We start from the raw sequence: 21,443 nt of genomic DNA, 5'->3' as shown, positions 1-21,443 counted from the left end.
GAAAGAGGGAGCAAAGAGAGCTTAGGAGGAATCATCAGTTCAGTTTAGGCCATATTAAGCTTATGGATGTATTGCCAAACAGAGAGAATGAGATGTAAGACTCAGTGAAAGGAGGAAAGTCGGGAGTGGACAGGTAGATTCGCAGTAGTGTAAGATGGCAAGTTGAAGCCATGTGAGCAGTTACTACTTGGAAGAGGACAAAATGAGAAAGGCAGGCAGGAAAGGAGGACCTCCTAAAAGATACACTGAAGGTATGGCCAGAGAGACAGGAAAGGACAATAATCTGGAACATTTAAGGGTAGAATTAGAATGAGGAAATAGTTAAAGGATGCAACAGGAAAGAGGAAATGAGAACGGAATCACAATTTAAAATGACTCCTCTGAATATAATAGTAATATATAAAGTCAAGCCTGAGTGTGCACTGGAATATAGGCATTCAAATATATATTAGAGAGAAAAATGCCTTCCTTTCATTGCAAACCCTTCAACAGCTTGAACGCATATTCAGCAACACCTAAACATTCTCCCACTGGACAGATACCCTAGAACAGTTTGGCCCACAACATTTTGAAAGGAATGTTCCAACAGTATCTGCTCCTGTGTTTCCACTAGTACTGCTCAAAGAAAACTTGTTGCTTTGCCATCCTCTGCCTGCAGAGGTCAAGAAACACCATCTGGATGACTGCATGCCAAAAAGAACGTGTTCAGTTTCTGATCTCCAAGGGACTGAGCTTCTGGTGGTCTAAAAAGGACATGGGAGACCTCAAAAGGTAAATGAACAGTAGTGTGGGATTTTTTGGCATTGAAAAAATACTGTTTGTCCAAGGTAAGTAAAAAAGAGAGCAGGCACCCATGACTGATGGATTAGAGAAGCATGTCTGTACTACCATCACAAGAGAAAGAACACAGGAGTGCCCAGTCTGGTGAAACGATAGCAATGTTAATTCTGTTGCTGTGATTAACATTTTCCTGTGTGTGCTTGCATTGAAAAAAATATCACAACTCTAATTTTATACATAAGTGGTCACTTTCAACAAACAATTAAGCTCAGGAGTTTATAATAGTGTCAGATATAGATTAATTTATATTTATTACTGGGTGTCACACAGCTCTGTTGCCATCTGCCACGTTGAAACTTCAACCCAAAGTTTTCTGTTTTTTTTTAAATGCATAAACCCTTTGGAGTTGCACACAACTACAAAATATCTAACATTCTCTCCTGAATTTTAGGATTCATAAGCCTGGAAGCTAATTGTTTTAACAACTAAATTAGAAAAACAGAACCATTTAATCTTTTGCACTTGTGTTGTAGCAGTTTCAGAAAACATCAGACTTGTCAGCTTCTACATGAATTTATGATGTGTCACTTGTGATGAAAATACATAAAAGGTGTAAGCTGGTGAAGTTCCTATCCAATTCTAAACAAAAGCTTTACACAAGTAAAAAACTGACTTATCCTTGGACTTTTTTTTATTAACAGGTAATTCCAAAATACTACAAATATCCCTAACCTAAATCTTGTGTGTAGTTCTGTTACTTCTAGGGTTCCTTTCCCCAGCCTAGCCAAGTGAAATGGGATCCATACTTACTTTCTGAATACTTAAATATTGGCTCAGACTGAGCAAAAATACCAGACTTACTGGTCTGATCAGATACGGCAAAAACTATATAGTATTTTATCTGTTTTGATATATCAACAAAGATTTTGTACATAAATCCAGTAAGGATGAGTTCTGATAAGTGCCCAAGGAATTTTTGTTTGCAATGTTGTTGCAGCTCTGCTGGTCCCAGGATATTAGAAAGACAAGGGGAGTAAGGTAATATCTTTTATCGGACCTCTGGATGATGTCACTTGTCGGCGGCATTTCGGTGGATGCTCATCTGCCACCACAGTCCTCCGTGGCTCGTCGTCTGGTGCTTGCCAGACGAAAAAGGTTGGGGACCACTGGAATAGGGTGACCAGATAGCAAGTGTGAAAAATCAGGACAGAGGGTGGGGGGTAATAGGCACCTATGTAAGAAAAAGCCCCAAATATCTGGACTGTCCCTATAAAATCGAGACATCTGGTCCCTAATACTATAACCACTGCTGGCAACAGCTACATGAACTGAGATAATTCATTAATCAGAAGAAAGTAACTTTAAAAATATTTGTTTGAACAGACTATCTTGGCAAATACAAAAAAAAAGCATGTTTACTTTTAGCATGGAAGTTTGACTTTCCTACCACACCATTTATTGCTGGCAATGGAGCCAACTGGACTGCCAGAACAAAGGATAAATGTGGAAAGTGAGATCTCACTCAGTTACTAAAATCAATGTAATTACATATAAAAGACTTGGGTACCCTACTATCACTAAATCAATCATTAAAGCAACAAGTTAAAGTAATGTTCTCCTCCCAGAAGTACTACTAACCCCCAAGTGTTCCAAATAGCTTGTAATAAACTAGCCATAAAAACTGCCAATTTGTTACTCAAAAAAAAAAAATTAAAAAAAATCAACAGAAAATTTCTGGGACAGCACCGAGGTCTGGTGGTGGATCCCAAAAACTGCACCAAGTTTGAATCTTGAGTGCTTTGCTCGCAGTTAATTCAACTGCAAGGAAGAAGGGATGAACTGAGTGGTTGGTTCTGCAATTCACATCTCTAGGGCCTCTAGCAAAACAGGAAAAACGCAGATTTACATTAGATATTTCAAATGTAAATAAGTAGAGGAAAAAAAAAATCTAAAAAAGTTGTTCATGCCCTATTTATACATGAAGTGCCAACAAAAATAGGGCTTCTAATTAAAATATAAAATCAGAGATGTTTATCTTCTACAGTTTTGCAATTTGATTGATTTTTTTAAAACTTGCCTCCCCATAAAATCTCTGGTGTAGTGGTACCTGTGTTGCGTCTGTGTGATGGGGTATAAAACATGTAAATAAATCAGTACTTATCCAATAAAACACAGAAAAAAAACACAACAGAAATGGTTACTTGTACCTAAGGGTAATCATATGTCTGTGGGAATGTGATTTCTAAAGTGCACTAACATATTACACATCAATTGGTGCATGCAGACCCTACTGGCGCGTACTAAACTGTCACATTACAAAGAGATTACTCATTACCACTGTACAAAGAGAAAGTTTCCCAAAAATCTCAAATTTTGGACATCTACAGAGAACTCAAAATTGCTAACAATAAACCCTGAAAACTCCCCAAAACAGAAATCCTAAATAAAAAGGTATAAAGCCTAAATCTAAGATGTCTAATTTGTAAAATTTATACTTTGTTCTTAAAGGAGATCAGTTTCTCAGGTAGTAACTAAACCAAAAGGGGTGAAATTTACCACATATGTTCACAATAGCATGTCAGCAACTACTATTTTGCAGAGGCACTGTAAGCACATAAGTGCTTGGTGTTGAACAACACCCACAAGATTCTTTTGTATCATTCCCTCATAAAAATGAAGCTCTATTAATGATACCACTGTAACACAAAATTAAACAGAAATGTGCTCCAGTGCACATGGCTGATATCTGAATAGACAAGTAAATAGTCTAGCAGTTTTTATAACTAGATCTAGTGTTACACTTTACTTTGCCTGAGATCATAAGATTTACTCTAGCTTTTATATAGGTATAAACTGAGCTAAGAGGCTTATCTCACAGCAAATGCAATATATATAAATATTCAAATTGATAACAGTTTTCTGCAAGTTAAAGTCATGGGGAACACTTGAGTTACAACTGTTAGAAAAATAATGGAGACCAATGAAGTGTTCCCTGGGAGGGAGGAACGCAAGAGCAGGAATATGCTATTCCTCTCACTGTAGCATTATTCTCTTCAATTTAAGAATAATTAGTCTATTACATATGTAATCTAAGACGGTGGTTTTCAAATGGGGCCATTGGTGCTCAGTGGAGCACTTACAGGTCAAATGGTGCTGGCTCCTCTGTTTCAAGTTGTTTCTAGCCTTTTCATTACGAAGAACAACCTGGACCACTTGATAGATGGGGCTGAAAACACCGAGCAACAGCCAGTCTATTTGCCTTCACGTAGAATCAATGCTACTTAAGGGGAAGAGGAAACCAGAGCTATCAGTGAGACAGGAGCTGCCAGACATCAAGAGAGAAATACCCCAGGATAAAGAGAAATCAGCTGCAAAGCAGTGTGTATGTCCACGGTAAAGGGAGAAAAAAATAAACAAGAGGAGAGAGGAACAGAATGAGTGAGGGACAGATGAAGAGCAGAAGTAGACTGATCCTCCCAACCCCCCAAAAAAGATATAATAAAGAGTTAAAATATATACATTTTCCTATTACCTTCACACTTAATGATATCATAGCTGTCAGATCTTGCATGAATTGAAGAAGTGAACAACAGACGTGATGATCTATAAGATACTCTATTCAGAAGCGGCCCACATTAAAACAATGTTTGAGGCACCTCAATCTAAAGTGTGAAGGGCTGCATATTTTCCCAACTTAATTTGTGATATCCTATCTGCCCTTCAGATAGGTGCAACAGTCAGAAGTTATCATAATAAGAAGTTTGTGTAAATTAGGAAATCTCTGGAAACAAAGAAACTATCAGTTATATTCATATACAGTTTCATCATAAAAAACGTAAAAAATTTCAAATGAAACTAGAGAAAGAACAAACAGGCTTACCACTTGGACCATTTTGAGATATCTGGCATATCTTGGATCCTTGGCTACAGTCATGACGTTTTCTGCTGCTGCTTCTGTTTTCTGTTGTCCTATCTCATGTATGCTATTCTGCTGTATACAGAGAACACTGTATGTAAATCTTGAGCAACAACACAGACCAGGAGTACATAAGAAGAGTTCAGCTAATAATTTTACCTTACTCCCAAATCTTCTCTCCTCTTTGCCCCAATGGACAAACTATAGACTTCTACATGTACACACACTGCCACTTGGGATTACTTTCATTACAGTGTTTGTCACAATATATTTTTGAAAGAGAAATTGTTTTCAACAGTATAAATATTTAATTATATTCAAAGTTTGTGTGTTAAAGAAGTCATGAAAAAGCTGTCAGGCTGATGATCAAAAGCAATTCTGCTTCACTCAAACAGCTTTATTACATATCATTCAGTCAATTCAAAGTACTATACCAAAAAAAAAAAAAAAAAAAGCTGAGATTTTTCAAGTGTTTCATTTGCCTATGTCAGAGTAATATTGACATCTCTAAAAAGAAAGTCTTAAAAAAGACTGATCCTGTTCCTTTAAATTATATACTTATCCCAAACAGGTCATTCATAAAGAACATTATCTACCAACTAAAAAGTAGTTATTTATGTTTAGCTTCTACTATTTTGCAATTTGATTGTATTTTTAAAAACTTGCCTTCCTATAAAGTATATCATGTAGTAGTACCTGTGTTGTGTCTGTGTGGTGGAGTTTACAAATTCTACACCAAGTAAGAAGGGGTTAAAGAGCAGCTTTGGGCTCAGGCAGCCACAGTATGCTGCATCAGTGAGGCATGCCAATTTTGGAGAAGCCTTAAAAGACAGAAACTCAGTTCAGAAGGCCAAAACCTTGGGAGATGGACAGACCTCTTCCCACTAGCTCCCAGGAAGGAGAACTGCAGAGGACAAAGATGGCAGAGAGTTCCTGCAAACCCTGCAAGATAGCTCTAAGGACACTGGGCGATGCTACAGTTCATCAGGTATCTCCTGAAAGGAGGGAGGGCTAGGGATGTATTTGGATTATTCTTGTGTTGTGCCTTTCGTTTGAGGTCCGGTGAAAGAAGGCTGCAATAGGAAGAAACAGGAGGTCTGAAGAACCAGATCTTGACTGCCTGCAACAGGGGCCCTGGGCTGGAAATGAAATTCCCTCTAAGCCGTGTGGCTGTACAGCTGCTTATTAAGCACTGCATAGGCACTCAGGGCTGTGGTGCAGAGAGAGGCCTCTTCCCAAGCCCTGGACCTGCCCCAGCGTCCCTCCCCAAGTTCAGCCAAGCCCCGGCCCTGCTGCAGCCAGGCAGGGCCGGTGTAACCAATAGGCAAACCAGGCGGCCGCCTAGGGTGCCAAGATTTGAGGGTGCCAAAAAGCAGTCCTCAAAGCATCTGGGATGCTCAACCGGTGCTGGCTAAACCCGTAACCCTCTTCCTGCCGCTGTGCGAGGGGGCGCTGCGGCTTTGATCAGCTCCGGCCAGCAGGCTGGGAAGTGATGTCATTCCTCCTCCAGTCGTCGGGGGCACTGCGCTGCTCCCTGCTGCTCTGGCTCTGCCCCAGGGCCCCTGCCCCTTCTCCCCTGAGCTCTGCAGCAGAGCTGGGCCTACACTCACCAACGGGGGGAAGTGCAGAGACGCAGCCCCAGCTGCGCCGCCGGGGAGTGCTGGGGGGCAGTTCCCCTCTGCGCCCCAAGCCAGCACCCCCCCTGGAGGCCTGGGCCCCCCCGCTCCCATACCCCGTCCTCACAGAGGCCTGAGGCACCACCCCCACATCCCCACAGGGGGGCTGCGTATGGCCCCAGAATATCTAGGGATGGCTCTGGTACCCGCCACCCTGCCCACAGCCAGCCCCACACCCCCTGTCTCCAGCTAACTCTGCCTGAAGCCAGCCAGCCCCTGCGCATCCCCTGCCCTGCCCATGACCAGCCTCACACCCCTGTCTCCAGGCAACCCCGCACCCCATCTCCAACCAGCTCCACATCCCCTGCCCTGCCCGAAGCCAGCTAGCCCCACACCCCCGGTCTCCATCCAACCCCTCACACACCCTGTGCCCAAAGCCAGCCAGCCAGCCCCACACTCCTGTTTCCAGCCAGCCCCTGCCGCACCCCTGTGCCTAAAGCCAGCCCCCACACCCTGTCAGGTTATTCATTTATTTTCATTAAATATGTAGACTAAATTAATAAATTTTCAAGACGAATCTCTATTAATTCTAATGAACAATGCCACATTATGCAGTATTGATTTTTGAAAGATTATAATAAGTGATGCTCCGGGGGGAGGGATGGGGGGGTGCAAGGTGGAAATTTGCCTAGGGTGCAAAATATCCTTGCACCAGCTGTGCAGTCAGGAGACAGGCGCTCCTCCCCTGGCCCAGCTCAGGCCCGAACCTGCCAGGGCCAAGGGACAGGAGCCCCTCCCCAGCCTAGCCCCTAACCTGCTGTGGGCAGGAGACAAGGGCCCCTCCCCTGGCCCTGACCTGCTGAGGCTAGGTGGCCAGCTGCTGCAGCAGGGAGAGAGAGCTGCCCACCGTAGACCCAGGGAGTCCCACTGCACCCCAAACCCCTCATCCCCAGCCCCACTCCAGAGTCTGCACCTCCAGCTGGAGCCCTCATCCCCTGCACCCTAACCCTCTGCCCCAGCCCCTCATCCCCAGCCCAGAACTTGCACCCCCCAGCTGGAGCCCTCATCCCTCCTGCACTCCAACCCTCTGCCCCAACCCTGAACCTCTCATCCCCAGCTCCATTCCAGAGCCTGCATTCCCAGCCAGAGCCCTCACCTCCCCACACACCCCAACCCCCTGCCCCAGCCCTGAGCCCCCTCCCACACTCCAAACCCCTTGGCCTCAGCCTGCCACATTAATTTTATTATGTGCAATAATATGGAGGTGATGTGTCCTACATCACCTCCATATTGGTGCACATAACAAAATTCATTCCACACATGGGTGGGAAAAATTAGAGGGAACACTAGAACCCAGGGTAGAGGGAGACTGGGTTCCCCTTCAGGCCATCAACAAAAGGTCCAGGGCCCTCACCAGGCAAGGTTCATGAGGTCTAGGGGGTCTAAAATCCTGCTTTAGTCCTACCTAGTATATGGCTGCTGGACTGTTACTAGACTGGACTCAATTTTACTTCAAAGGGGTGAGACTAAAAAGTGACCTGCTGGAGGGCAGAGTCACAAGACAAAGCAGGCTGACTGGGGGTATATCTACACAGGTATGAAAGATGCAAGGCGCGCGAGCAACTGGCCCTGATCCACTGACACTGAGTCGCAGGGCTAAAAATTGCTGTGTTCATGTTCAGGCTTGAGCCTGAACTCTGGGACCTTCCACCTCTACATGGTCCCAGAGCTTGGGCTCCAGTTTAAGCCCAAAAGTCTACACCGCAGCTTCACAGCTCCAGAACCCGAGCCTTGCAATCTCAAGGCAGCTGACTGACCAGCCACAGGTTTTTTTTTTAATCCCTGTGAAGACCTGAACAGTGGGTGGGTCAACAAGGCTATGGAGAGGAAAACCTTGTCACCGCCACAACCAGCCACAAGACGGGTGCACTGGCTAGTGAGTCACTTTGCCATAGTCTGAATTAAGGACAAAGCTACACAAGTTTCTGAGAAGCTTACATTATAGGTAAGACCCAGTAAAAATCACAATTTCACAGATGGCACAGAAATTGTGAAAATGCCCCCAAACTATAATCTTTTAAAAAAAAATTGAAAGCAAATGTCTACAAAAACTCTTTAATACAAAAAATTAACTTGGCTAGTCAATTTCAAGAACAGAACAAATTGTACAGGTAATGTCAGTCAATTTCGACTAAGGTTACTTGTAAAATTCATTCCATCTTTAGCCCTAATTACAGGACATTAAGACAACATTTTCAGTTGCCAGATGCCTACTTGATGCTATCTCTCGGACTTTTATTTCTTGGCTCTGACACCACCACCAGAGCGGCAGTGGCTCATCATCAGAATCCTGAGATATCTATCTAGCTCATAATTTCCTCATGTTGTACTTTCTACCTTTAGGGGATAAGAGTAAAATGGTAATTGTTTACATTAGGTAAAGCATTTTAGTTGCTATTTAAGTAATCTGTGTAGCACCCTCTTGTGGTAAAATGTATAAACTACCTTTTTTATTAAACCCCTCTGCCAAGTGTTCAAACGTCATTTTATCAGTAAGAGACCATACATACTAGAGAATCAACAAAGATTCTCTTACACTGTCAGTTATAGACACTGGACACAACTAGCTTTTAAAGTAATAATTTGTCAGTTGTGTCAAATTTTAAAACAGTTTGTAAAATTTAATTGATATATCTGTTTAATATTTAATATGTATTGTTCAGTTAAACATAAGGAATCTTAACAGTAATATCCATTACAAACACTGAGAATACAAAACCCCCACAATACCAGATTAAAGAAAAATTCAAAATCTTAAAAAAAAAACCCAAACCACCTGAGTCAAGCATATTGTTTTGTTTGTAGGCAGAATATGTAGAGAGAACAAATTTCAATTGTATTTGACTAGATTTTAAAATCCTGATCATTGGCACAAATTAAAAATACCCTTTATAATAACATACCAATAACCCCCCAAATGACTCTGATGTTACTCCTAACTTATTCCCCATATAAAATGAGTGTTCTCACATAAAGGTATGAAAAAATACAAAAGATTAAAGAAAGTATTTTTGCTAATATAATTAGATTATCTTTTTGCACTAAAGTTTCCCTCATCTATCATTTTGATCTCCAATATTTGGACTTGGGAGGACAGAAAAAGATTGAACTATTAAACTCATTCTCCCAGACTATGCCAAACTGCACATTTGTTGACAACACTTAATTGTCCATCTGCAGCCCACTTTCAGAAATATGTAGTATTGCTTTAAAATGCAGAGTCAGTGGAAGTTTACAGAGAAAAGTTGAAAAGAACTAATTATTGACTGATATGACTGACATTGTGCAATACTGCCTAAGAAACTGTCCACGTTTGCTTCTACTTTGCTATTTCCCTTTAGGGTCAGTGTAAATGAGCAGAATGTGTCTAAAAGTGAGAGATTATTTCATACCACAACTCTGCAGATGAATCTACAGTTACTAAGTATTAATAAGCCAAGAAGAGCAACAATCTGTTGGATTTTCAATACTACAGCCATCGTCACTTCACAGCAACTCCTGCCAAGTTTGAGACTTTATCTATGCTCTGGACTGAGGCAAGCTATTATACTGCAATTGCTATAAAACAGAGAAGAGTGGGAGACTGAGGGTGAAATTATCAGGAAAATCCATCAGTTCTCTCTCTCAAAAATAAGGCAAGAGAGTCTTGCTTTGTGAAATGGCCAACAGGAGTGCTAATTCTTAATAAACTGAGAGCATGTGTAAAGCATATCTAGCCTCCTTTATGCTGATATCATTTATAGTAAAAGTGCTCCTCTAATAAACAGAGGATTTAATAGGGCAAGAATGCATTTGCAATAGAATGTGCTAGAAACTTGCTGGTTTCAGCTGAAAGCTCAGATTCTTAAAAAAAGAGGGTAAAACTGGAATGGTGGGATTTGAAATTTTAATCTCATGCATGATGTTCCATGACCCTTCTTACCTACCTAGTTCAAGTTGACCTTTCAATAGGATTTAAGAAAAATGCAGGAAATAATTTCTCAGTATAATATTAATTAAATGACTTCAAACATAATTTAACAAAAAAGTGTAAGAAGCTTTTTTAAAAAACAACAACACTTAAATAACATGAAATGGAAAATGTATTATAGAGTTAACGTTTGGTCTGATTTTTTCCTTACACACACTTGCTCGCTCCATCTTGTTCAACCAAGAGGAAACACTTTCCAGGAAGAAGTGTATTTTTTATACTTTGATACTTACTTCTGACTGAGGAGATACAGATACTGAATGCTGATCTGTAGTGGCTTGTGGAATGGGACCATTTGTAACACTGTTCATATTTGCACTCAATACTTCAAATTTGACATCTTCTAAGCCGGGAATAGATGACAACTAAATGCAGAAGATAATTTTCAAATAAACTGTGAGCGTAACATCTTAAGTTTAGCCGATAACATATATTCCCATCACCTAGAAGTCAGTATGTACACCAATCTAGCAAGGAATTCAATGGATAGTACCCATGTCAGCAAGATAACAGTTTTGGGTTTCTTCATTCAGGCCTGGTCTACTAGAGTTGCATGTAATTTTTTAGACAAACAGTTAATTCGCAAAAAGTGTGTTTCATTTGTGTAGTGGGGCGGATTGCCCCACTCCTTGGGAGAGTGGGCTGGGGCAGGCCAGGGAGCTGCGCAGCCCAGGAGCCAATCAGAGAAGGGCTTATAGTGAGCCAATCAGGGCCCAGATTGCAGACAGCCAATCAGGGCCAGGCTCAGGGGTATATAAAGGCTGCCCAGAGCAGGAGCAGTCAGTCTGGCCCAGACCTTCGAAGGGAGAAGTCAGTCTCCGGGGGAGGACTAGCACCACAGACAGCGCAGTGCTGGGCAGGCTCAAGGAGGTTAGAAACCTCTAGCCCTAGCCGCCAGGCTGCAGGCCTTGACAGAAAGGGCCTAGCGGGTGCAAGGGCCGTAGGGGAAGCGGCCCAGGGAAACAGACGGAGGAAAAGGAAGAGGACAGCAAGGCTAACGCCAGAGGGTCCCTGGGCCTGGACCCAGATAGAGGGCGGGCCTGGGTCCCCCCCCCCCCCACCTCCTTGCAGTACATCCAGCCACAAGCCGTAGAGACCACGCCAGATCCCTGCCAAAGGAATAGACTTGGAGGCGGGTGGTTGCTTATAAAGGCTGGAATGTGGGACTGCTGACGTTGATCCCCGGAAGGGGATGCAGACAGACTGAGGGGCACTGCTGGAGGGCAGTGGCCTCGAAGAGGACGCCGCCAAGCAGGGAGCAACGCGGGTCCAGAGATGCCGACAGAGGGCAGAATAACGGATGGGACACCACCAGGAGGGGGCGCTCCACTGGAAACGAGCTAATTCCCAGAAGTGACCAGTAGGAGGCGCCAGGTGGTGAGTCCCAACCCGTTACAATTTGACTCAAAATTACGGTAAATCCATGTCAAGTTCACAATTATTTTGGCCCCAAAAATATTTTTCAGGACTTAGATACTGAGTGGTGGTGCCTCTCTTCTAACTTTTAGCACAGTGGTTAAAGTAGTCACCTGAGATATGAGAGACTCAAGTTCAGTTTGCCCCTCTGCTCGAGGGGGAGAAAGGATTTGAACCGGAGTCTCCCACATTACAGGAGAATGCCTGAGCCACTAGGCTTCAAGATTTTCTGAGGCCAGTCTCAGGGTCTCCTACTGAAACTGTTCCACTATATATAAAAACAAACAAACACTGGAGAAAGGACTTGAACATCCTAAGTGAGTACATTAATTGCCAGGCTAAAGAGTCATTCTGGTTCTCTTTCCTTGGACCAGTAACTACTCAATGTCATTTATAATGGCAATATATAGTCATTCATGATTCCTTAGATTCTGCAGATGTTGACAGCATTGGATATTCATCCAGGACAACCCTCCTACTCAGCCTGTACAAGCAGGATTTTTCAATGCTTCTATTTCACAACCTCCAAGAAAGATAAATATATGGATGCATGGGAACCTTCTGCTTCCATTTAAACTTTCACACTTTGAAGTTTAAGTTAATTCCAAACAGAGGGCCTCCTCCTAGTGAAATCAAGGGGAGTTCTGTTAGTAATGTCACCAGAAGCAGGATTGGGTTTAAGTTTTATATATTGAAATATATTTGTAAGTAGATGACTACAAAGCTGTATCTTTTGGTCATACAGGATACATGTTTTCATCCAAGTTATATAGTTCAGGTCATACTTTTAATTAAAGCCATCTAGTTACTTAAAAATTAACTATTTACTTTATGTGGAAGTTGGTGGAAACACATCCAACCATAAACAAACTAATCCACCAAGGCCTAGTGACATTAACCCCAAGAGCTTTACTTTAAGGTAGATATAACAGCTAACAGAGTTAGTGTGGTATGTGCAGTTTAGGAGCAAATTACTTATTGTAATAAGGATAAAATTATATTTAACCCTTCCCTCCTCCAAACGAAGAAAAACTTAACAGAAGAGAGTACTAAGGATAAAACCAACATCACTTTCTACTATATGCTGCCTGCTCCTTTGTTCCGTGTTCCACGGCTGTTTAAACTGTACAGTAAGTGGTAAAGCTTGAGAAAGTAAAGAGTTTGCAGTAAGTTTTGATTTGGCTTGAGCTGTAATTTAAAGCTGTCATTCTGACAATTTGTTTTAATACATTAAATTCCATTACAGCACAGTTCTGATGACAATTGTACTTCAGTGCAAAAGTCTGCTAATTATAAGGAAGTTGACTTTGAGCATCATAAACAAAAACCACCAAAACATATTTATTTATACATACACACCTTTGCATCCAAAATGTTAAGCGTCGTTTCAATTTGTTGGATACGGAGAGATAGAGCTGACAACTTCTAGGAGAAAAAAAAATTAAGACATGACAGCACTGTTCAATTCCCTTTTAAAATCCAAAACTGGCGATGGTAAATCAAGGAACATGTAGACAAACAAGAAATATACTTCTCTCCTCAGCCTATTGAAGATGCAAAATAAGTGATATGGCAACCCTTGATAGAACAAGAATGAAGTGTGCTAACTGTACACCATTAGATACTGCTTCATGTTGATTCCTATATAGCATGTGTTGGCATTAAAATTTCACTACCTACAGCTCTTCCCCCACTAATAGCAATGCTGCCAACAGGCAGTAATGGGTATATATAGAGTCTACATGCAAATGAGAACAATAGTTAATTGAATCTTACTCAGGGTACTGGGGTAATGAAGTAGGCATACTGTATCCTCGAAGTTGCTTGCTTCAAAGAACTTATATCAAAAATGTGAAAGATGAAAGGTGAGAAGCATATATAAGTAACTGACATACAAGGAGGGACTAGAGGAGAAAAGAGACAAATCAGAAAGAATACAGGGAAGTGAATGGGAGTCACTGACAGTCAAAACTGTTGGTAAGCCAGAACAAACTAAAACTTCACCATACTCCAGTTCCATCTCACAAGCAATTTTTGTATAGGGTTCTTTTAAAATGTAACTTATATTTAAAAAAAAATTAATCCACAAGAACTGTCACTTCTTTATCTAACCATTGCCGTATCTAGCCACACCATCGTAAAGTCAGGTAGCAGGTATGTAGCATTTTGATTGCTTTCTGGCATGCTAGCAAGATTCTACCCAGCTCATAAGCAGAACTTTAAAACCTCAGAAAATGGCAATCCATGCCAACACTTTAGAGAAATAAAGAGGGGCAGAGTGTGACAAAAATTAGTCTTTTGACTTGTTTACAGATGAGTCTTTGCTCTTTACAATATGTTAATCTGCTATTTAGGGAAAAAACAAGCCACAATCACACATAACATTACACATCTCGTTTAATTTGACAAAAGCCAGGAAATTCAGAGTTGAATCTGACACTGTCTTTAATTTGAATTTCCTGGCTTTTGTCAATTTATGTCGGGGCCTTGACATTTAATATAGTTTTTGTACTTAATAAAAAAATTTTATATTTCAGAAAATACATATTTATCCACGGTTTAAAATACGCAGTTTGTGCATGAGACTTAACAGTTTGTGTGTGCTGATTAAATATATAGTTCTGTTTTGGAAACTGTATTTAATAGGCATCCTAAGGAGATATTGAGGTCCTATGGCTTCATGGAAATCTCTAGATTTTGGAGTACTGACAAAAATTCTATTGAAGTAGTCAAGCTGCCACAAATACCAAGAGCTTCTTCTGCTAAAAATCCAGAATTATGTTTAGTTTCTCCTCCTCAACTATTTATGCTGGCACAGTAGCCAAATATTACATTTAAAGAATGAGGTGGATGATTCAAGGCAGCATTGATAGATAAGAGAATCTTTCATATCTATATTAGTCAAACTGGATTTGACTAAATTGTTACCACTGATCAGACTGTTTGGTACTCTAATGCAAGCTAAAGGACAATCACAAAAAAGTTACTACTGACACCCTCAGCAAAAATGATGAGACAAGAAAGCACTTTGAGACTCAACTAACATCTCATCTTCAGAAGAAGCCCTTTCAGAAGGAAGACAGCTTGCATGGTGCTGCCTATGGCTAACCAGAAAACCTTCTTGTGCTGTCAATATGGAACATTTTCATAGGCACTAAATTCACCTTGAAAACCTGTCACTGTCTGCTGGTTTTAGCGCTTTGAAATAAAAGAAATTAAAAACTGGCCTACATTATGCACTAACTAGATGTCAATTTTTTTTTTAAATCAAAGTAATTTTAAAGCTATAGGACAATCCTTATGACTGATTATGGTCACCCTTTTGTTTTAGGATAAGTTATAATGTCTACTATGGTTTCCTATATGTATTACAAATTAGGCACTCTAGTTAAATATACATTTTTGTTTTAAGGTTTTAGTAAGTAAGAGACAGGATCTTGTATTGTATCTATGTTAAGGAGATTAGAGGAATGTTGAGGGCCTGAAGCCCCAATGTGAATGGTTTAAGATTTAGCAAGGTTTGATTTACAATGTATTCTGCTGAATATACAATACTGCTGTTTGTATAGCTTTGAAAGTTTCTGTAAGAGATTGTTTGTGTGAATGAGGAATGCATACATTAGGAAAAGGAAAGCCATCACAAATATCCAGATGGTTAAGAAAAAGTGAGAGAACTGGAAAGACCAGGAGACAATCAGAAAACATCCATTGTATCCAATGCTAAACATGTTAGCAGCATTGACGACCTCAGAGGTGAAGCAGGCACCCCTGAAGGTGAGACAACAAATAGAAGATAAGTGGTGTTATCATTTGATGATTATTGTCAGGCTTCCTATAGTTAAGGACTAATGATTACAGGATGACATTGCAAAATGCATGGACTCAAATGGGAATTTACAACTATAAAGCTGGGGTGTTTTGCCATGGAACTCTGGGTTCAGTCCTCAAAGCCTCGGAGCATCAGATTGCGACCGACAAGAGCCCAGCTCCTCACTCGTGCTCAATCTAACTGGCCATTAGATTGATGCGGGCTACAACAGACTGGTAACTATAAACCTTAACTGGCAGGACTCTGTGTGTATATGTGACTAAAAAGCATATGCTAACAGTTGTATTTTCAATAAATGCAGTGTTTTTGCCTTCTCCTATAAAATATCCCATGTGCTTTGTATAGCATAACACTAATCCTATACCAAGGGTCGGCAACCTTTCAGAAGCGGTGTGCTGAGTCTTCATTTATTCACTCTAATTTAAGGTTTTGTGTGCCAGTAATACATTTTAACATTTTCGGAAGGTCTCTTTCTAGAAGTCTATAATATATAACTAAACTATTGTTGTATGTAAAGTAAATCAGGTGTTTAAGAAGCTTCATTTAAAATGCAGAGCCCCCCAGACCGGTGGCCAGGACCTGGGCAGAGTGAGTGCCACTGAAAATCAGCTCACGTGCCACCTTCAACACACGTGCCATAGGTTGCCTATCCATGTCCTACACTATCCTCAGACTCCCAGACCAAAAAAAACAAAACAAAAAACAAACCCCCAGTAAAGCACAGAATGACACCAAAAAACCTAACCTGACATTTTTATTAGACTTTTGATTGAGGTTAAATGGACTGAGATATTTATTTCACAACTCTGCACGACCACCACCACTAATGTTTAACAGATACTTATGTTGGCAGTTTCTGAAAAAGGAACTGAATGGACATGGAGAATGCAGTACCCTCTCAACCTGTGCTAGTCTCTCTATTTTATGGCTGAAACACATTGATAAGGTAGGAGATTTTGCATGCATTTGTATCATATCTGCTTTGTGGAAGACAACAGTCTCAGACTATCAAATCATGTAAAATGTCCAAACTTCAAGACTTAATAAAAATGGGCCATTGGCTTAGTAAAATTAGAGGTTTCTCTTACATAGGTGAAATCTGCATTAGTCCACTTACTCAGCCTAAACCTTAAGTGGGCAGTGAACTAATCCTTTCAACTCCAACTAATATGCATGGTCAACTGGCACTGAAAGATGCAAAAAAACCAAGCAATATTATACTAGTATATGTTTATCCATGTGAAGATTGATGCAATATGAACATACCTCTTCACAAACAGTAGAAAAGCGGTTAAGGAATTGCACCGTGTGAACCACAAACTGGTTTAGAAATGCCACAGTTCTTTTCTGCTGAATAGCTGGAACCTGTAATAAGATTAAATTAAATGAAGACAAGGGCAAAGTACTTCACTTTGTAAACAAAAATTAAATGCAAAACTATAAAGTGGGAAATAACTGGGTAGGTGGTAGTACTGCTGAAAGATCTGCAGGTTATAGTTGATCGCAAACTGAATAAGTCAACAAGGTGATGCAGTCATGAAAAAGCTAACAACATTAACAGGAGTGCTGTATGGAAGACATAGGAGGTATGTGACCCACTCTACTTGGCACTGGGAACATACACTCAACTTGACATCTGTGTCCAATTTTGGGTATCATGCTTTAGGGGATGTGGACAAATTTGGAGAGAATCCAGAAGAGAAGACCAAAAGTGATAAAAGGTTTAGAAAACCTGACCTATAAGGAAAGATTAAAAAAATGGGACATGTTGAGTCCTGAGAAAAGAAGAACCGGGGGGACGTGATAACATATCTGAAGACAGTTAAGGGCTGTTATAAACAGAACTGATCAGTTGCTTGCTGTGTACACTGAAGACAGGACAAAAAGTCATGGGCTTAATCTGCAGCAAGGGAGATTTAGATTGGGGTTCTCAAACTGTGGGTCAGGACCCCAAAGAAGGCCAAGGCTGGTGTTAGACTTGCTGAGGCCTAGAGGCGAGGCTGAATCTGAAGCCCCACCACCCGGGGCTTCAGCCGAAGCCTGAGCCCCACCATCTGGGGCTGAAGCCAAGGTTATATGTCCCCTGCCCAGGGCAGAAGCCCTTGGGTTTCAGCTTTGCCCATCCCTCCACCCCCACCTGGACTCAGGCTTCAATCTCACCTGCTGGGATCATGTAGTAATTTTTGTTGTCAGAAGGGAGTCACGATGAAATGAAGTTTGAGCACCCCTGGATTAGACATTAGGAAAAACTTTCTAACTATATGGGTAGTTAAGCTAAGAAATAGGATTCCAAGGGAGGTTGTGGAATCCCCATCCTAAGAGGTTTTTAAGAACAGGTTAGACAAACACCTGTCAGGGATGGTTTAGGTTTACTTGATCCTGTTTTAGTGCAGGGCACTAGACTTGAGGACTTTGAGGTCCCTTCCAGCCCCACATTTCTGTGATTCCATACTCAACAGAGCAGCCAATATTCTCATAACTCCTAGGATTAGAGAAAGCAAAGTGTTTAGATTTGAGATGGTATCCAGCATTAGCTTTAGCTCCAATAGCATGACATGGCAACCATTAAGGTCTTGTTATACACTAACTAAAAGCGGGAAAGAGGCATGAAGATAATTGGAATGGTGTGATTTTAATATCCTGTATTTCACAAACAGGGCAAGAAATGAATGCTATGGAAATCATTAGAAACACATTCCCAACTTCTGAATGGGGTTGTATAGAATCTATATAGCCCTGATGACTCAACATTTTTTGAATGGCCACTGATTTCTCACCCATGTGTTCTCTTGGGTCCAGGACCTAAAATAGCAAGCCTTAAGATACTGCAATATTGTAACCCTGTGGATAGTATTTCTATAGTGAGACAAGCTGCCTCACCTGTATGTGACTCAGCAGCTGGGCTTAAATTGCCCTTAAAAAGACACTGAATATTTGTAATAGAATAGTTTTGTTATAAACAAATGAAAAGGTTTACAAAGTTTGTTTAGCCACATTATTAATGGTCATTATCTTTCACAAGAACAGGAATCTTTTTCTTTTTAGATACCACACAGAAATACACTGGATACCAAAGTGAGGGAGCAGGGAGAACAGAAATGGCGTGATACTGCTAGCTGGGGATGAACTGCTTCAACTCACAGATTTTAGCTGGGAGAGCACAGAGGAATGACACAGGACATTGTGCAGTTGTGCTTCCCAAATAGTTTGCTACTACAGTTATTTGCCACGGAGTTTAGTGACCGAAATGCAAACCAATACAGGAGATTTCCATCAGGAAATACATAGTTTGAGGTCAATATTACTTCACTGGCTTGGCACACTACATACCTGCTGAAGTAGAATATGCAGAAGAGTCATGTCTGCATCCTGCACAGAACTGCAACCACAGTTCTCTAACGTTTCCCTCGTGCAATGATTTAAAAGACTTTCACCTCATATACATCTCTGGGGAGGGGAGGGGGGAAGAAGTCACAGAAAAAACACCAGCGACTCGCTCGAGTTGACTCTCAGGCTCCCGCTTTACAACTAAGGCTCAACTCCCCCCTCCCGTCCCGCAAGGGAAACAGCCTCCGGTGCAGGGAGTGCGAGACGAGAACCACCATCGATCCGTCAAACTGAGCCCCTCCCCCGGAGCGCTCTGCAGGTGGGGCTGGGTAGGGGGCTCCCCAGCGAGGCCCACACGCGAGGCAGAGGGGAGCAGGCCTCAGGGGAAGGGCCCCCTCAACTCCCGGCCATACCTTGGTCAGGTCGATGCCAGAGCCCACGAGGGGCAGCCCGTCCTCATCCATCCCCTACGGCCAGAGAAAGCGGTGCGGGGAGGGGGGGTAAGGCTGAACGAAACCAGCACTTCCTCCCACCAGACCCCAGCCCGGAAGTCTCCGGGACTCTGTACTGAGGTTGACCTCTAACCCCGGATACAAAACCTCCTCTATAGGGCACGGCCGGACGCCCCTGGAGAGGGGGACCGGTGTTCCGGCGCATGCGCATAGGCAAGCGGAGACCGCGGAAGAACCGCGGTCGCCCAACTGCATCATGGGAGTTGTAGTTCGACGGGGATTTGACGGGGCGGGAGCTGGTGTTCTAAGACAGCGCCCTGCGGGGCGCGAGGGCGGGCTTCTCTGCCCCTGCTCGGCCAGTGCCTGTCTAGAGGCGACTGGCTTGCCCGCCGGCGGGTGCATGTCCCGCCCCTCCCCACCCTCTCTGGCCTTCGCCTGGGCCTTTCCACAACCTCGTCTGCCTGCATATGTTGCGGGTTGTGGGGCTGTGTGAGTCCAGGGGACCCACCCCCACCGCTCCCAATTTTATTCCAATTCCCTTTTGTAGCAAAGCGAGCCTTTTCCAGCACCACTGTAGTAGCTGTCATGGGGTGATAACCAAGGATGACCAAGTGTCTGATTTTTTGACCAGAACACCTGGTCGAAAAGGGATCCTGGTGCTTCCGGTCAGCACCACTGACACGGCTGTTAAAGGTCCAGTTGGCAGTGCTGTGGTGCTAAGGCAGGCTAATCCCTAGCTGTCCTGGCTCCATGCTGTGCCCTGGAAGTGGCCAGCAGGTCTAGGTGGCTAGCGGCTTAGGTGGGGGGAGGGCGGGCACAGGGTTCCATGCGTTGCCCCCACCCTAAGCACCAGCTGATTGTTAGCTGCAAGGGAAAAGAATCATACTACTGCTATAGTTACCAAGATGCTCACCAATGACCTTGCCCGATCTGCTCACAAGCGTGCGTGTCACACTTTGGACTTCGGAGTCACCCAGAATACACAAAAAGAGCATGAAAACGTCATTGTCAAACCAATGGATTACACACACGTTTCAAGACACATACTGGATTTCTTCAGCATTTCTCCGAAATCTTGGACTGATAACAAATGTATGACACCTCTACAACCGAGCAAGGCCATTCTGATGCTTATTATTAATTATCCTGAGTGAATAATAACTTTTTAAAAACCATAACAAGATTAACTTTAAGAGCATAAGCCAAATAAATAAAATCCCACAGTCCTTTACAGAGCTATAACTCCAGCTACTTAACTACCACACAAGTACAAGAGACTGAGTAATTCTGCACAGTAGGCTTTTTAAAGTGAAGTGGAGTGAGGGAAAGGTACACAGGCCCCTATGCAACAGTCCATCCCTATTCAGCAAAGCACTTAAGCACATGATGAACTGTAGACCCATGTTTAAATCCCATTGATCTTAACAGGATGCAATCACACTTTTAAGATTAAGCATTTGGTCAGTTGCTTTGCTGAATAGAAAGGACTTAAACGCACATGTAAATGCTTTGCTGCATTGGGAATAGCAGCAGCATACCTCTATACAAACTCTTTGCCTCTGACCAGACCCACAAATTCAGAAGATTGATTTTACTAACTCAAGATTAATATTTAATGATACAGAGTATTAAGACATTCAAGTGTGCTGACTCCACTCCTAGAAATAGTTATAAGACTGTAGAGATTTTAAAAATACTCACTCATGATAAGTTTTTCTTTATATGAGACTAGTCACTCAGTGTCTATATTTGTCAAATATATTGAGCTACCTTTGTGTTACGTACCCAGTGTGTCTTTCAAAAATGCTATGAATGCTCAAGGGTTTGGCACCTTCAAATGCTGGATGCTTAAAATTGTAGACCGAGGTAGGCAACTGTGATGGAGTAGGGGCTGTCTGTGTGGGGAATGGGACAGCAGGGGATGTCTTTAGGTGAGGGACAGGATCTTTAAGCCTGTAACCTGAGCCAGGCAGGGGGGAGGCGGTGAGCACCTTTGCTGAGGAAACGGGACAAAGGAATCGGCCGGCGGGAGGAGGGGCAGGTCAGTTTGGGTTTTGGGGCTGTGTGGGTGGAATTC

The 21,443-nt window shown here is 42.3% G+C and overlaps 1 protein-coding gene across 3 annotated transcripts in view; it reads right to left on the bottom strand.

Moving 5' to 3' along the window:
• The window catches only part of WASHC3 (WASH complex subunit 3), a 34,106-nt gene extending 14,540 nt beyond the window's left edge, over positions 1-19,566 (bottom strand). Inside the window, exons 1-5 of one of the 3 annotated variants that reach the window (XM_032781945.2) lie at positions 19,328-19,566; positions 16,854-16,952; positions 13,118-13,183; positions 10,576-10,707; positions 4,661-4,768 (exon numbers count right to left, since the gene is read on the bottom strand). In XM_032781945.2, the coding sequence (XP_032637836.1) occupies positions 4,661-4,768; positions 10,576-10,707; positions 13,118-13,183; positions 16,854-16,952; positions 19,328-19,378 (456 nt within the window). In that variant the 5' untranslated portion in view covers positions 19,379-19,566. Of the gene's footprint in view, positions 1-4,660; positions 4,772-10,575; positions 10,708-13,117; positions 13,184-16,853; positions 16,953-19,327 lie in introns of all 3 variants that reach the window. The other 2 variants (XM_032781946.2, XM_032781944.2) reach the window with 2 other exon arrangements.
• Positions 19,567-21,443: the final 1,877 nt, after the last annotated feature.

Source organism: Chelonoidis abingdonii, chromosome 1 (genome assembly GCF_003597395.2).
Source record: "Chelonoidis abingdonii isolate Lonesome George chromosome 1, CheloAbing_2.0, whole genome shotgun sequence".
Taxonomy (NCBI): Eukaryota; Metazoa; Chordata; order Testudines; family Testudinidae; genus Chelonoidis; species Chelonoidis abingdonii.
Note: the sequence above shows the minus strand (reverse complement) of the source record. Positions and strands in the feature narration are given on the sequence as shown.